At 48.2% G+C, this 17,463-nt stretch overlaps 1 protein-coding gene, 1 long non-coding RNA gene and 1 pseudogene across 2 annotated transcripts; 2 read left to right on the top strand and 1 right to left on the bottom strand.

Moving 5' to 3' along the window:
• Positions 1–2,033: 2,033 nt before the first annotated feature.
• Positions 2,034–5,032, top strand: LOC120707093 (MDIS1-interacting receptor like kinase 2-like). Its single transcript, XM_039991869.1, has one exon. The coding sequence runs from the start codon at positions 2,149–2,151 to the stop codon at positions 4,744–4,746; it is 2,598 nt and encodes an 865-aa protein (XP_039847803.1). The 5' UTR covers positions 2,034–2,148; the 3' UTR covers positions 4,747–5,032.
• Positions 5,033–5,388: 356 nt separating this feature from the next.
• On the top strand, positions 5,389–8,947 carry LOC120709848 (annotated as a pseudogene).
• A 5,666-nt stretch (positions 8,948–14,613) lies between these two features.
• On the bottom strand, positions 14,614–17,233 carry LOC120707094. The gene is made up of 4 exons (XR_005688797.1): positions 16,759–17,233; positions 16,197–16,405; positions 14,824–14,889; positions 14,614–14,766 (listed from the first exon to the last, which is right to left on the bottom strand). It is a non-coding gene; the product is annotated as an uncharacterized LOC120707094 (long non-coding RNA).
• Positions 17,234–17,463: the final 230 nt, after the last annotated feature.

Here is a 17,463-nt window from a genome sequence, read left to right on the forward strand (position 1 = left end):
GTGGAATTGTTTGTCGTGTGCCAAGCCGTTACGGCACACGGCAAACATGTTGTGCCACATGGCGTTGGACACTGCACTTTATTTTGCCGTCAGCCTAATATTACACACGGCAAAGTATTTGCCGTGTGCCCGAGATATAGCACATGGCAAACTGGCTCTTTGCCGGCCGTTGTTTGCCGTGAGCTGTTTGCCATGTGTTACTTGGCACACAGCAAAGTCAGCTTTACACTCGGCAAACACTTTGCCGAGTATAAAGCTGCCTTTGCCGTGTGCCCTTGGCATACGGCAAATAGGTACAGTCCCATAGTGATCACTCCCCTCGTCGGAGGCATCAGTTTTGGAAGCTCGTGCCATGTCAATCTTTGGCGGTTGCTAGCTAGGTGGAGATCTAATTGTGGATTCAGGGTTGGTGTCTGCAGCGTCGTAAGGTGGCCAAGAAGAGAGTGTTGATGCGGTGATTGGAGGGCTTTGCTTCTGCGTGGTAGTGGACGGCAGCAGTTTTGGGAGGACCGTGCGCTAGTTGCGCTCACGAAGTTGGCATCGAGGCCGGTGTGGGAGGTGGTGGCCAGCAGTTTCGCATTGTCGAGGTGACCTATGTGGGTTGACAACGAGTGGTCCCGCTTAGTTGGGTTGTTCCAGCGCAAGGACGCTTTCTGACTGGCCGATGGAGGACGTGGGTGGCACTTCTACTTGGTTGAGGCACCTTGGTTGTTGGTTCCTACGTTGTGCTCACTTGGGTCCCGTTGGACAGGGTCGGTTGGGTTAGTGCCAGAGGCAGCTGCTCTCGCTTTTGGTTTGATAGCTTGCAGCGGACTTCGGCGGCTAGCCCTGATTGGCAGCGGCTAGTCTGATGTGGGACAACGCCTTTTAGGCAGCGCAAGCGGATCTAATTGTGAGAGAGCTACATGACTTGTGGCGGACTACGGCGAGTTGGCTCACTTGGCAGTGGGCTTCCTTGGTGTGGGACATCGTCGGCAATGATGGAGCTAGTGGTGACAACGGTGCTTTCGTCCTTATGTCTTTCGTCTAGGGGGTTGGCGGTGCAATGTAGTCAGGGGCGGATCTAAGGGGGTGCAGGGGGCTCAAGCCCCCTATCCCCCGGAATCCATTGGAGCCCCCCTTTGGTTCTTGAGCACCATGAAAGAGAGGAGAAAAAGAGATGAGCCCCCCCCCCCCCACCCCTGATTTCGTAGCTAGCTCTGCCCCTGAATGTAGTGACCCGTTGGTGGTGGTTTGGTGGAGGTGTTTTGAGTTGAGTTCGGTTTTTTTTTTGGGTCTTGCATGGCTCGTGTCGATGTCCCATTCCGACCGGCCGGAGTTATATGTGTTTATTTTTCCCAGTCTGGGCTGCATCTTATTTTTAATATAATCGACAATCTCCTGCTTGATTCGTTTTTTTAGTCAGAAATATGGAAACAAATAAACAATGGTGCTGGCCACAACACGCAGTCATGTAAGCATGTGCTTGTGCCGAGCGACAACGACGCGATATCCACTGCTTGGCCTGCTGCAGTTGTTCCACAATCTAAAGCCCAAGACGACAAGATTCAGAGAAGCGTGTAGCATTGTACTAGCTGGCAGACCAATAGAAATGAGCCCCAGGGCGGGGCAATGCTCACGTTGGCCGAGACGTAGCTCCGCAAGTGGAGACGGTATCCTCTGACCTCGAAGTGAGGTGACATCAATCACTGACGTGTGGGTCATATGTGATATGTCACCTAACTTCGACGTCAGTCCCGCAAGTGGCCATAACTTATATATCTATACAAATTCGCATGGGATCGGAATGCTTTCTTCCCGGTGGCCCGGGGGGGGGGGGGGGGGGGTTCAATTTGCTGATCAAGACATTTTGAAGTTCTGTAAGAGAGGATTTGGGGTGGGACCTCAGTTTCCAAGTCAGTCAACCGACGTGTAGTGTGGGTAGCTGGACTTAAACGGTTGTTGCGAACTACATATGGTCCAAGCTTGCGCTCGGACCATGACCATTCCAGCGCTCATAAATTGATCGGACCTGACCTGACGAAGTCGGTTCCACTTCCCAACAGTCAAGACTTCACAGCCTCTCGCCTCGCCCTTGCTTTTTTCTCAGCTTCTGGTGGAAAAAATCCGTCCCCCCACCCCTCGCCGCCCTCCGAACTCCTCCAAGCTATGGTGAATCACGTCCAACTCCACAGCCCCCTGCTACTCTCCTGCATCTGCATCTCTCTCCTACTCTGTGCCGCGGTCCCGGCGGTTGCTGCTGGCGGTGGCGGACAGCGCGAGGCGGGAGCGCTGCTGAAATGGAAAGCGACCTTGGCCGCCGGTGCCGACCGGTACCTTAGCTCGTGGTCCTCGGCGTCCGACGCCACCAGCCCATGCAACTGGGAGTTCATCGCCTGCAACTCCGCCGGCGACGTGACGGAGCTCCGCATTAGCGGCGTGAGTCTCAACGGGAGCCTCGCCGGCCTGGACTTGTCGGCTTTCACGCGTCTGGAGACCCTTACCCTGGTGCAGAATGACCTGTATGGTACCATTCCGGAGGCGATCGGCAACCTGACGAGCTTGGTTTCATTGGTGATCCAGCACAACCAGGGTCTCAAAGGGCCGATTCCACGCAGCATAGGACAGCTGAAGCAGCTCGCCTCGCTGAAGCTGCAGACTCTGGGGCTCGATGGTGCCATCCCCAGCGAGATTGGTAACCTGACAGGCTTGAAAGAAGTGTACCTCGACGGCAACACTCTGACGGGCTCAATCCCACCTGCAGTTGGGAAGCTCCAGAGGCTCACCTCGCTTTATCTGAATTTGAACAGTTTGGCAGGGACCGTCCCAGCAGAGATCGGCAACATCACGGAGCTGCGGATCATGAACTTGGCGGGCAACCGTTTGGAAGGCGAGCTGGGAGGCTATCTCGCTCAGCTTCGGAAACTGTCAGCGTTGCTCGTGGCAAACAATCAACTAGGAGGCGACATCACCCCATGTCTCAGCAACAGGAGCAGCCTGATTGAGGTCGACATTGCCGGCAACGATTTCTCCAAGATATCTGCGCAGGCCATCTGCACAGGAGGAACACTGCTACATTTCTTGGCCAACAGCAATCGGCTTTCGAACCTACGTGATCTCAACTTTCAGAACTGCACGTCCTTGAGGTACATTGATTTGGCAGCAAACGGTATTCTCGCAGGCACTGAGGAGTGGCTTGGTACGCTCCCTAAAAGTCTTGAACATATATATTTTGCCCAAAATCAACTGTACGGGACACTTCCACTACAGTTGGGCGAGTTTGGGAAACTCTCAGCTCTCGGACTAGCTGAAAACAGAATTTCTGGTCAGATACCTCAGGTTCTTGGAAATATGACTAGCTTGACGAATCTCAACCTGGGGCATAATATACTCTCAGGTGCGATCCCTCCAGAACTTGGGTCACTGTATCAAATTCTTCAGCTAAATTTGAGTTTCAATCATTTGTCAGGTCCATTGCCTCTAACTTTAAGGAACCTTTCCAAACTTTTCTCACTTGACTTGTCAAATTGTAGCCTAACTGGACAAACATATGACTTTCTTACTACTAACCAGTCCACTTTTTCGTTCCCCGAAATTGAGATCCTTGCCCTTTCCTCTAACGACATTACCAGCGCCATGCCGACATTACTTTGTAATGCTAACTTCCTAAAGATCCTGGACCTGTCAAATAATGCCTTACATGGAGATCTCCCAAATTGTTTGTGGGACTTGCCGTCTTTACTATTCATGGATCTGTCCAGCAATTCTTTCAGCAGTGTAGCTACGTCCTCCAGGTCATCTAGCACCACGCTTCAATCTCTACACCTAGCCAACAACCATTTCGAAGGTAATGTTCCCTCTATCATTAAAAATTGTTACAAGCTCATAACCCTGGATCTTGGAGGCAACAATTTCACGGGCGAAATACCTGGTTGGATGGCCGAAAGCATGCCACAACTCAGATTTCTTCGCTTGTCATCAAACATGTTCAGTGGAAATATACCCCAGCAGATTTTTCAGTTTACCCAACTTCAACTATTAGACTTGTCACACAACAAGCTCATTGGTCCCATACCTGCTGACTTTGCAAATTTTACTAGCATGACACGACAACAGGAACATGGGGAGATCGTATATTTCTTTGCGTACTCCGAGCAACTTCAGCTAGTCTGGAAGAATGAGAATTATGTGTACAGCAAGACGATAACATTCATTATGGGTATTGACTTGTTGTGTAATTTGCTTTCGCAAACGATTCCTGAAGGGCTCACAAACCTCCGTGGACTCAGGTACTTAAACTTGTCAAGAAATCACCTTTCAGGTGATATCCCCAAAGACATTGGAAACTTGGCGCTGCTAGAATCGCTGGACTTGTCATGGAATCAGCTGGAAGGGGAGATTCCTCCAGGCTTTGCAGATTTGAAAGCTCTAAGCACTCTGAACCTTTCAAACAATGGTCTGTCAGGAAGGATACCGGCAGGTAGTCAGCTGCAGACACTAGTTGATCCATCAATCTACGGCAACAACCTGGGGCTATGTGGTTTTCCTTTGAAAGAATGTGCAAATGCTGCTACGCGCAGTAATGAAAAAAGCCAGGATGATGACAGAGAGGAGCTGTGGTTATATTGCTTTGTGGTTGCTGGATTTATCTTTGGATTTTGGCTCTCCTGGTGTCTTATTTGCAACAGAACATGGAGGTATGCACTCTATCACTACGTCAACAACGTGCTACAGAAGGTTGCAAAGGAGGTTCAATGTTATTTCTGAAGCAAAAGTTGTAGCACACAATCCAATTTCCGTTTATGCCTATGATATTTCTCCTATAGTGTTTGTAATCAATAAAGTGCTAATACATCGGCCCCAGTTAGTATGGTATTTCAAAATAAGTACTAGGTCAATGCCCATGCGTTGCAACGGGAAAAAGTAATGTCACAATAACATATGTATGAACGTGTGTTGTATTGTTACCCGGCACTTGAGACTTTCTTTGAATGTATATTTCTTTAACTTGGCAACATTATGGGCTTCTATCTTGTCAGGCATGTAATAGTGAAGTACTTACTCCTCACTATGGGCCCAAGTGTATCTTTCAAATTCTTTGATCTGCTCATTTTGTGACAGTTGTGTGAGAAATGGAGAAGAAAACAGTATGCTGGAATAACAGGGCATATATTTTATATTTCCTGCGAACAAGCAATGAATTGAAAATTTTCAATGCTACCTTTTGGTTATTGCTGCTTAATCATTTACAATGTTAAATAGATATTCATCAAATGAGAAGTAGGATAGTGAGGAACCAAACCTAAAGGGTCAATGCACCAGAGGTACTCCAACTGGAAATCTCCAATAAGGCCGCCTTCCTCCCCAAGTATGAGGTGGTCTTTGAAGTTCTTAATGACAACTTCAAAAATGGCTGATTCACTCAACTTGTCTGTGCTGAACAAAGTATAGAGCAACAGATTGAAACACTATGTTGTTTCACTTTACTGCATGAAAAAGAGGCACTAATATATCATTCCTGCTATCTTATAGCAAATAAAACTAAGAACTGGTGCACAACGTCAATATCAGCGAGAAGCATTCTTACTATGTCACCAGGTCTGCAACACCTTTATACTGGATATTGCGTGGCTTATTAACAGCTTCCATTATAACCTGAAATCGATAGGAGATGATGAAAAAACTTGAAATTTTGTCTCCATCAACAGTAAACCTAAAAGAAAAAGCACATGCTTCATGCCTTCTAAAAATTGTGTAATCATTCAGAGCTTGAAGCATTTAAACTTTAAAGCACTAGGATATCCAACTATTAATATTTGTTTGGTATATCAAAACTGTGGCTTATTAACAACTATTAATTGTGTACCCGGACAAGGAAAACCTCGGGGACAAGAAAAACCTCGCGCCATTTCTGAATATCTTCTATGGGATGGTGCTCCGCCAAGGAGTACTCTACCTTGTGGCCTGCATGCTCGACATCTTCTCGTTCATCCCTCAGAAAGCCAGTCGTTTAGGTTGTGCGGGATGTGAGTAGTTCATGTGGGAGTTTATCTTTCGGGTTGTGTTCAGCTGGTTTGCCAGCTTGTGTCCATCTAGAATCCGTTCCATTTGGGTTGTAACCGAACACTGTACCAATTTCTTCTTCGTCTTAATACAATGATACGCTGCGCGCGTATTCGAGAAAAAAGAAAGCCCTTGCCCGCCATGCTGGATTCCAAGGCAAGTGGGGATTGGAATCTATCAATTTGTACCATGGGTTTGTGTTGGGGAAATGCATGGAAAGGGATGTGCTTGCTCCAAAGAATATCGGTCTAAGCAGGTTTGACATGGATTTCACTTACCCAAGGTGCAGTACCGTGGGGTACAGGTAATGCACAACCTTTTGCAGAGAGAGCCGACCATGGGTTACAGGTAAACACTTCTAGGAAGACAAAAGCTACATTGATCAACATGCTGAACTGGACTAGCCCAATAGACACTGCTACACTGCTACCAGATTATTGGCCACGAAGGTTGCCGCTGAGTTGGCAAAGAGCCTCCTAGCTGCCACTATCCCTGGGACAATTCAGTCTGTCTCTACACTTCTTGATTACACTAACAAACAAAGGAAAACTGGAAACCCACTTATGGTCACTGATGATGAACAAGAGGCAATAGCACATGATCAAATTCTGGATGGCTCCAACAACCATGAGGAAGAGAAGGGTTCAGTTCCAGACACTGTAACATGCTGGAAACCCAAAACCGCTCAATCCAACAACATGATACTCCACAAGAAAACAACATTGCCAGATGCTGGCAATGGATATCAAATTCCAATGAGAAGAAGTCACCAACAGAAACAGACAAGGATGATCTCCTCCCTGCACTGGGCATGTCAATTCTTGACAGCCTTGCTTGTTGTGATCAGGACAACTGTGAGGAGATCAGCAGAGCAACTAGCCTCATACCGAAGATTGTAGGATTCACAACCTACGACAGAAGTAACAAGACTTATACCGACATTCAATGGAAGGTCCTTATGATGTCCTCACTGAAGATGCTATACAGGCTAACGAGCATTGCTGGGGAAATAGGTGTGATACTACGGCACAAGGTATCAAAGCATCCCTTCCTACTGAGAAACCTCGCGGAGATCATGAAAGATAGCGTGACCAGCCAAGAATCAAGAAAGTTGGTGGCAGGAATCCTCAGAAACCTTGCCGTTGATGCAGACACAAGGCAAGCGATTGGGCACGTCCAAGTCCAAGTGATTACTACCAGGCTGATGAAAGAATTTCTCACTTCAGATGTGCCCTCGAGTACAAATGCTGATTGGATGCTACGGAAGATCGCTGGGAAAGCACTAGCAGTGTTTTTTTTCCTCGAAAGACGCAGGAGAACTGCGCTTCATTATATTAAGAAGAAGAGAGGGAAAAATTCCCCAAAAAAAATACAAGAGAAACACACTCAGCTCAACCAGACACACACCACCACACGCAACTTAGCACCCACTCACTCACACACACACCCACTAAACCCCAGGATTCCAAAGAAACAGACTCGCCCGTGACAGGAAAGGATGACCTAAAAACTTTCTTTCTAATCTACGGATGTAGGGGCTATTAAGAATGAAATTCCTCGAGCCCCTGACATCGACCACAGCTTCCTCTCCAGTAAAAGGAAGATCAAGATCAGAAAGTTCATGTACGGGAATTCCCAATTCATCCAAATTGATAGAATGTTCTCTAGCTGCGCAACTTCCCAACAGGTTAGCATAAAACTCATCAATAATTGCGGCTTTCTCTTGTTGGCTAGTACAAATTTGATCTCCAGAAATCAGCTTTGCAATAAAATTCTTTCTTTTTCTATGCCGGGCATGAAGATGAAAAAGTTGTGTGTTAGCATCGCCATCTTTAAGCCAACTGAATCGTGACCGCAGCCATGCCATAGTGCGCTTGAGGGAAGCAAGAGCTAGACTGTGCTTTTTCAGCTTGTTTTTGAACCAGATCTCCTCCTCAGAGAGTTGGCGGCTGTCCTGAGCAATCTCAAACTGATGTAGAATTTCTCTAGCAAGCGCAAGCTGCATAGATAATTGACCTACAGTTTTGCTGCTCCAGCTTTGCAGGCTCTTGGTAACTGCATTAAACTTCTTCTCGAGAGTGATGAAGGGGCACGCACCAACGGGGACAGATGTCCAGGCAGAGGCAACAGCTTCTTGGAAGCCTTCAAGTTTCGGCCAGAAGGACTCGAAATGGAATCGACGTCGACCTCGCTGATTGTCATGAAATCCGAGCAGCAAGGGGCAGTGATCAGAATCGTCTGAGGCTGCACTTTGTAGCAGACAGTTGGGAAAAATATCTTCCCAATCCACTGAACACAGCACTCTGTCCAAACGCACAAGTGTAGGAGATTCCTGCTGATTTGACCATGTGAACTTATGGCCATGTAACGGTAACTCTTTCAGTGCGAGATCATTAATTAATTTCCGAAAGCGCCCCATCATTGCTCTATTCAGATTAGCGTTGTTCTTGTCTTCATCCTTATAGATAAGGTTAAAATCACCAGCGATCATCCAAGGACCTGGGCAAGCCGCACGAATATCACGTAGCTCTTGCAAAAATTGGATCTTAGCATCATTACCTTGAGGGCCATAAACACAAGTTAGCCACCAATTTTGTCCATTAGACTGAGAGACCTGGATGGTTATACTGTGATTATCAATTCTTGGATTGTCGGAGACTCTGATGTGTCTCCTCCAGGCCACAAGGATCCCCCCACTAGCACCAACAGCAGGAACAGCAGAGAATTCAGAGAAATATGAGCCAAGAGCAGAGAGCAAAACTCTATTTGACATTGCCGAGATTTTGGTTTCTTGGATACACAAAATGTCTGCCCGTGAGGCATCAACTATGGTACGCAACGAATCCTGTCTAGCTGCAGAATTAAGCCCCCTCACATTCCAGATCAGAATTTTTTCAGGATCCATAAGACAATGTTGAGAAACGACCGAAGGAGGCACCCATTAAGCTAGCAAATCCCCTTCTGCGCTAAGCCCCAAGTCCTCCGGCAAAGACCAATTAAACAAGGCTGTCATGGCCTGTATATGCGAAGCAGATGGGCGTGGCCAAAAAGTCTAGCATATTCATCTTGAGCTTGCTGAGTAATACCTTCATTCTCGCCAATGATGTCCAGGGCCCTCATGACCTTTTTTCTAGCTCTTGTCTCTAGTTCACCCAGTTGGAATTCCACAGCGGCACCAGCGAGACGGCGGCTGCGGCGTGGAGTCTCTCCAGCCCAATGCGACTTGCGTCGGCGCTTTGGAATGGCAGGCACCGGCAACAGGCCATCAGCACGGCGACAGAGTTTGTCGAGGAAGGCGACCCGAGCTGCTGCTGGTGGGGTGCGAGGGAAAGACAGGTCCTGGAATGGAGCAGCTCCAGCGGCATCCACATCCTGGCTTGCCCCAGCCGCATCCCTGCCCACCCCGGTCGTATCTGGCTGGTCGACGGGAGGGGCAGGGGCAGGCCAGCAGGTCGCCATGGCAGGAACCTCTCCATCCTCGACGAGAGTCTCCTCCTGGTGACGAGCCTGACGAAGCCGGCGCCTGGAGTAGAACCGCGTCGGGGTGGAATGAAGGCGGGGTGGCTGCGGCGGTAGCACAGTCACCGGCGGAGTGCGAGGGGGAGTTCCTGTCGCGGTCGTTGCGGGGCATCCTATCTATATTCCGTATTCCGAAAGATGCATAGCTATCTATGGCATGGCCCACGTACAGCCCATGCAGCATGTAACCGCCGTCCAAAAAATAAAACCAACATGCAACCACCACGAACTGCACGTGGACACATAACACAGGTCATAGGTGCACTTTCTTTTTTCTTTTAATCTAACATATTAAATTGTTTTCTCTGCTAAAGAATATACTTCAAGATGATACATCCAAAAGTGCCAAACTAGTCAACATTTTAAACTACTTCAGTCAACATTCAAGATGATACATCCAAAAGTGCCAAACTAGTCAACATTTTAAACTACTTCAGTCAACATTTTAAAAACTCAATACAACAATTCTAATAAACTGATTCAACATTTATGAGGACATGTTGAATCAGCACATATAAATTATTGAACATATATATTCAAATTGTTGAAACGATACATTAGGAATGTTGATTTTTTTAAAACAATAAAAATATATTAATATTGTATTTTATTTTGTTGCATAAATTGTAAGTAACACCATGGTCCAAACAGAATCATGAAAACATTTATGGTTCAAAAGAAAATTGAAAGCAAAGTGTACGATCCAAAAGGAATCTATGGAACTTCTCTTTCCACCTTAGCCAGCTGTGCTTGGACAGCTGTCCAGCTCCCCCACGACAAGTTGTGTGTGTGCATACAATTCCTCCCACCATGTTTCATCATGTCCATTTATTTTAGTCTGCACGAATCTCAAACAGTGGAAGATATCATGCTGCTCTCCATGCGTTGGGCCAGCTGAACCGTCCCTGCCACCGGAGGGATGACACCCGCCGCCAACGGCCCTCTGCCGACCAAACCGCGGCGGCGCAGAGGCCATGAATCGACGGCGCTGCCGAGTGGAGGGACCTTCATCACTATCATCCCCACTGTCATCATCGTGGGAAGAAGAAGGCGGTGGCCTTGAAGCAGCACCTCCAGAGGGAGAAATTATGGAAGTCATGAAGTTGATAGGATAAGCCAGGAACCTTTTCACCGGGGGGTCTTCAACAATGGCATTTGGGGGTTCAGCAACCCAGAGTTCCTTGGACGGAGGAATTTTGCTTGAGTCCAAGCACCAAGCAGAGCACCGAAAAAAAGACAAGTCGCTTAACTCAGACTTGATCCCATGCACATGATCAATCCAACCGTGAGGGTTTAACAGTTGCTCTACTGTGAGGTCTCCCAAACATGAGCGGGAATGCCGCTGATCTCGATGTCCAACTTACAAGGCAGGGCCTTCCCAGTGGCTCCGGTTAGCCGGCTCCATTTTTTGCACAGAAGGCTGAATTCTGGCGAGCGTAGTGGCTGCTGCTGGCTGACCAGACGATTCACCAAGCTCACATCGGGGAGCATGAGCAAATAGCTGGAGGGAGAAGCACGTCGTAGAACCAGCGAGCTTGCCTCGACGTTCAACTTGGCCGCCAGAATGTCAGCAACCGCATGAGCAGGTTCCTGCCAAAGGCGAGGCACCAATGACTATTACGATCACAGCATGCACCAAATCCTCTTCCGCACGAGCAATGCGGCTACTCCAGTTGATGATGCAGGGCTTATCCGTCTGCTCATCCAGGGTTGGGGCCGCAAGATCCTCCAGGGTCTGCCCAAAGGGGGAGCATCAGGTGGCGCAGTGGACTCTGACTGCCCAGCATCGGCACGACGTTTGAACCGCGGCCGCCGCCCTGGTTTGCCTCCGGCACCGCCGACCGATCCGACGTCATCGCTACGACGTGGTCGGTCGTCGGAGAACACAGCACGCCCAGCTCCAAGATCGCCGGAGAAGGCCGTTGCGAAGGAGCAGTGCTGGCCGCAACCCGCCCCGCGCTCGCCGGAGTAGACCATTGCGAGGGGGCGGTGCTGGCCGCAACCTGCCCCGCGCTCGCCGGAGCAGACCGTTGCGAGGGGGCGGTGCAGCCAGTAGTCGTAGATGGAGCGGTCGGCCTCCAAACCAACCGGCGCTGGGGAATCAAATTAGGCCCTGGGCAAGAGTACGAGCGATGACCAAGTGCCCGACAGCGAAAACACCTTGGACGCTGCCGGAACTGGACAACCAAGTGGGCGGTGGAGAAACAATTGAAACATTTGCCGTGGAGGTCCGTAGGTACTCGCCGGCGTGGACGAGCAGGTTGCTGACGGCGCCCAAGGCCTCTGCTGAAATGGCACTTGCGCCAGTCTTCAAAGTCAGGTTTGGAGGCCCAGCATTGCTTGATGAATCTCAGCCGCCCCGCCGCCGGCGGTGGGAAAATCTTCCCACCGGAGCGATGCCAGAGCCCCGAAAAAGCACCACGCGGCCTGGCCGAGGGACGAGACATCGGCCGGGCGCCGCCCGGGACCACGGGTAGAAGCGACGCCGATGGGACGGTCGAGACAGAAGCCTGCGAGGCCACCATCCCATGAGCGACCAGGTTGGCGACGGGATGACGAGCCTCACCAGAGGCAGAGGACGCGACAGGGACCGGCGCAACCACCGCCGGGAAGACGCCACGGCAGCCAGAAGATGTCGTCCCACGCCCAGCCCGGCTGGCTCCGGCGAGCAGGACATACCTGAAGGACGGCCTCGCATCCCCAGATTGGCTGGAGGAAGGTGAGGCGTCATTCCACCGCTGGGCCTTGGAGCGACCGACGGTGGCGCAGGGAGAACCGAGAGAGGAGCGATTGGGGGTGGTGGAGGAGGCTCCCAGCGCCGGGGAGGGGGAAAGGATTGAGGTGGCCGCCGGACCCGGAGTGGGCGCCGGCGTGGGGCTGGTGGGGCGAGGAGCGCCGGGAGAGGAGAGGGGAGGCGAGAGGTCTTCATGCTTCCTCTTTAAGCACCAGCAGTGTCACCAGAGGGGGAGGGGGTGAATGGGAGCCGAAAATCAATTTTAACAAATCGATCGGCCTAAATCCATATTACACCCAACACATCTCAAATAAGGTGAAAACACACTAGAGGCACTATCAAACGTTCAGGCACAAGTACATAGCTATCTTGACAAGAATAAAGACTAGATAAAAAGCTAATGAGCTAAAGCTACCATTTTTATTCTCATTTTCCTTTTTGACTTAGGCAAGAAAAGCAAATTAATTAGCCTTAACAAAACTAACTAAACCTGACAAGAATATTAACTAGCAGCACTAACAAAGCTGAGAGCTAACTAACACAAGGTTAGAGCATCTCCAAGAGCTTGACCAAATCCCACTAGCCAAATCTCATATAGCCTTCCATTTAGTCATTCATTTGGCTAGTGTATGGGTGGGGGAACCAACAGCTTGTCTATCCACCCCCTCCTCCATTCCAAAAAGACTTGTCTGGTGAGTGGACCCCACGTGTCATAGATAGACTCTTTAGGATAGCCAAGGGAACAGGGGTGCTATATTTGGCCAAGGAAGTGGGAGAAATAGCTAGCCAGATAGCCAGCAGGGTAAGATAGCAAGCCTGTTGGATGCAAGTTTTGCAGGTTTTTCTATTTTTTTTAGCCAACTCTTTAGGATAGCAGGGCTGTTGGAGTTGCTCTTATCAGAATCAAAACAGAAAGCATAGGAATTAAAAACGCAAGCTTTTACCTACAGAAGCATTTTGTCGAACACTTGGTGGGCGTGGGAGCTGCTTCACAGAGTTGAGCTCGAGCTGGCCCTGGATTTCCAACTCACGCACTTCACTGTTGCTGCCCTGCACAAAAAGAAGTGGGACTCGAAGGCCACCAACACAGCTCACAAAAATATATCTTCTGGTTGATGAAGATCGAGCTTGTGGAGGTTGTTGCCGTTGGCGTTCTGCTGCACGAACGATGGAGTCCGCCGGCCGGCCTGCTTCAGTCTGGGCAGCGTGGTCTACGTGCTTGGTACGGTAGCTGGTAGGGTAGGCCCGTAGGTGCATGCAGCTGCCATCGATTGGCGCGCGCCTGGCTGCTACAGTACAAGTTTGCATGCGTTGCTCTGTTGATTTTTGGTAGTGGCGTCAGCTGATGTGGCATTAATCTTTTAAATGTCAAATTTTAATAACTTTTTCAAATAAGCTCCAAATTAGATAAATAATTTTGATTACCACAGCGAGCTCTTTGCAAGGATGCACTCTATTTTGACATTCGAGATTGTTTTGCAATAGTGAATATTTCATTATTATTCTCTAGTCATTCTGATTTGAATTATAACAACGAATTTTTTACGCACTTGATGTTTGAATTTAAAAACATGTCATTATATATCTATATCTGCATATGGTTGAATCTTATTGTTGTATGACTGAATTATTCTATTTACTATATATCAATTATTAATTGGACACCACTATTTCGTACCCTGGGTACAGAATAACGAATAGTTATTCTATACCCGAGCCAACCTCTGAGCTCGACACCCGTCCGCGCCTGTCTTCCCTTCCGCCGTCTGCGTCTGGTTTTTCTTCCACAAACCACGTCCCGCCCATCCGCCTAACCGGTCCTGAATGCGCACCACCCCTGACGCAACTAACCGCGCGCAGGAGACGCCCACCACATGCGCTCGCTTCTCCCGCCCATTTTTTTCCAGTTTGACCAAGCGTCCAGTCTCCGGCCTACGGAAAAAAGTAGAAGCCAGGGAATCGCCCGTTTGTTCTCTCCGAGCTGCATGCATGGCAACGTTATGCATACAAGAAGCCACAAAACAAATTTCTAGGGAAGGGAAAAGAAGGTTGGCGAGACCAAACAAGCGCTATGATAGAAAATTGATTCGTATGTCCAGAGCAGCGGAAAACAAAAGATTTTGTGCTCCAAAGAAATAAAATGTTTTGTAGTTGCGCGACATAGTCAGACAGTAATGTTAATTTCCTAGTCTCATATACCAAAAACATGTTGATGCTAAAATCTCATTATCTTACAAACACCACGCATTTTTTCTGTGCCAGCTCATAAATATCATAAACACCGATGGAGTCGTAATGGCATCATTATTTCTATCACCTGCCACTCCAAACTTATATTTTTATAAGAATCTATACACATAGGTTCTAAACATACCATTCTTACATGAAACTCAGAATCTATATACTGGAAAACAGATGCTTTCTGCACAAAATCCATCAAGTGATGAACAAGGGGAACTGTCCCTAAACACCTAATGGTGATGATGGGTACAATCAAGTGATGAACAAGGGGAACTGTCCCTAAACACCTAATGGTGATGATGGGTACTGCTGAAAGATGACACTATCAATGGAGATCGTGGCGTCCACCGCACCTGCAAAAAATATCATTTTAATATACTAGCGTCATTATCATTTTATAGATTGACTTTCTGAAAAAACCCATTTGAATGAATGTATTACAGATTGAGTGACAGAGCCCAATTACAAGCAGAGAGCCACTGACTCGCATACACAATGGTAATTAGGAGAAGGAATTAAATCATTAGCTGAATCAGAGAAAGACATTCCATAGATTGGGTGTAGCAAGCTCAATTTCAACTTGTTCTAGCAGTTTAGTTACTTATCCAGAGGAGGTAGGCCGCGCCATCTGATGTCAAGGGGAACTTGACACCTAAAAAGCGCTGCAGTTCAGATTGTGATGCTGGATCTTATGCTCGTGTGCTTCCAGCAATTTCTAAGTTCAACAACCTGCTTTTCCATGATTGTTCAACCATAACCTTCATCTAAATCGCAGCAGCAATGCACCTGTGTATTTTTAAGAAAAAAGATTTCTCCAATCCAGTCTTATGGTTTAAGTTTTCTAGATCTTTTGTTTAATTTATTATGTTAGCCATTTCAGTTTAGCCTGTATAGAGGGACTCAATATTAACAGTAGTGCCATAAAAAAAACTAAAACAAAGCAACAGAGATTACTAGATGTCATCTAACCTACAATGTGTCCTAAGCAAAGTAACAGTCGGCAACCTTAAAACTTTAACATCATCCTGTAAATAGGATCCATGAACAACAACAACAACAACAACAACGTAGCCTTTTTCCCAAGCAAGTTGGGATAGGCTAGAGATGAAACCCGAAAGAAGGTCAAACAACAACAACAATGAAACCCTGTAAATAGGATCCATGAACAATAGAGTATTAATCAGTTGCACTGAACATGTAAATATTTAGGTCAAACAAGGTCCAAAAGTATACATGCACCAGAGATTTCGTAATTTAATAGCAAAGGTCAAAGGAAAGGACTGAATATACTAAGTTTTAGCTATGAATATACTAAGTTTTAGCTATGATCAGCACAAAAGGAGGTGCTTCATTTCTGCATTTCTTTCTCCATATAAAACATACAAAGCATGAATTAGGGCACCTCCAGTGTGCATGGACATCGAACTGTGAGAGGACAGAGGAGAACTTTGATTCGATTTACACACTGCAGTGGTCAAACGGAAGCAAAAGATTCCTTGCGTCAAATGCAAAAGATTCCTTGCGTCAAATGCAGCAGGTACTCAATTTAATTCTTGAACCTAATCATCATTATCACAAATAATTGTCGCCACCAACAGGGATAATCAAGCAACAACAGGTGAATCGAATTAATGTGAGAAAAGAGGGGCATCAGACTCACCGTAGGCATCAATGAATACTCATCCAAACAAATCTGCCGCTCCAGGGAAGGAACCCCAAGCTACAGCGGAGGAGATTGGATCCCTGGTGGCCGTCGTCTCCAATCCACAGGGCCGAGCCGATCGGAACCAGGGCACACGATTGACGACCAAATCAGAAGCTGCTCGAACACCACCCTGCTTGGGTTGATATGCATCTGTGGGACAATCTCTGCCGAGAATCCATCCGGCAAATCGACAGTGTCAGGTGCAATACCCATTGACATGAACACAGAAGGGAAAACTGAAGAATGATGAAACAAGGAAATAGGGAAAAGGATGACGCATCTACCGATTGCAACAAATTATGACCTAATTTGAACTAAACCTGGATGAATCACTGGTACGAACGAACAAATTTGACCAAAATCAAAGGGAATAGAATGGAGTGAGGATAGAGGAGCACCTTGCACTTACAAGGGAACTAGATCCAGCGACGATTCATCAAAGAATGAGCACTGACAGACAAATCTAGAGCTTGCACGGAATTAACCGTAGGAACAACAAAAGATGAGGGGGAATCACCTGATCGGAGGGCAGGCCGGAGGAGGATCGACAGCGACGGGAGGAGTGAGCAGCATCGGGAATGGGAGGGCATCACCTTGAATGCGGGGATACGCAGGCGATTCATCCACGCTGTGCCATCGATTCATCCATGACCTGAAGGCAGGCCAGGGGAGGATCTCGTCGGTGGGCCATAGTAGGATCTCCTGGGGATGACGACGACGGGAGGACGGTCTCACGGAATGCCGTCGGGAGGAGGGAGCGCCGTCGAAGGAGGGGAGCGGCGACGGGCGGAGGTAAGGCGTCGGGAACGGATCGGCGGCTACGGCAGGCTTCAGTCCCCGGATCGGCGACGGGAGGAGCGGCGTCGGGAGGAGGAGCAGCTGGCATCGGGCGGTGCCAGTTCCTGGTGATGAGAGGAGCGGCGTCGGGAAACGGATCGGGAGCTGGGGGCGATAGGAAGAACGGGGAAGGCATCGAGAGCTGGGGGTGGGGGAAACCGCTTCGGGGGCACAGGGGGACGCGAAAGAAAAAAGGAACCGGTGCGGCGCGGGGGGAACCCGAAGCCGGGCGCCGGCCCGGCCCGGGGGTGATCGCTGGCTCGGGTATGGAATTGCTTATTCCATACGTAGAGTATTTAATAAAACTATTATTATTAATTAATATATATATACATTGGTTCAATATATTTACAACCGGTCCGATTTTTCGGTCCAGCACAATTGA

Source organism: Panicum virgatum, chromosome 5K (assembly GCF_016808335.1).
Source record: "Panicum virgatum strain AP13 chromosome 5K, P.virgatum_v5, whole genome shotgun sequence".
Lineage (NCBI taxonomy): Eukaryota > Viridiplantae > Streptophyta > Magnoliopsida > Poales > Poaceae > Panicum > Panicum virgatum.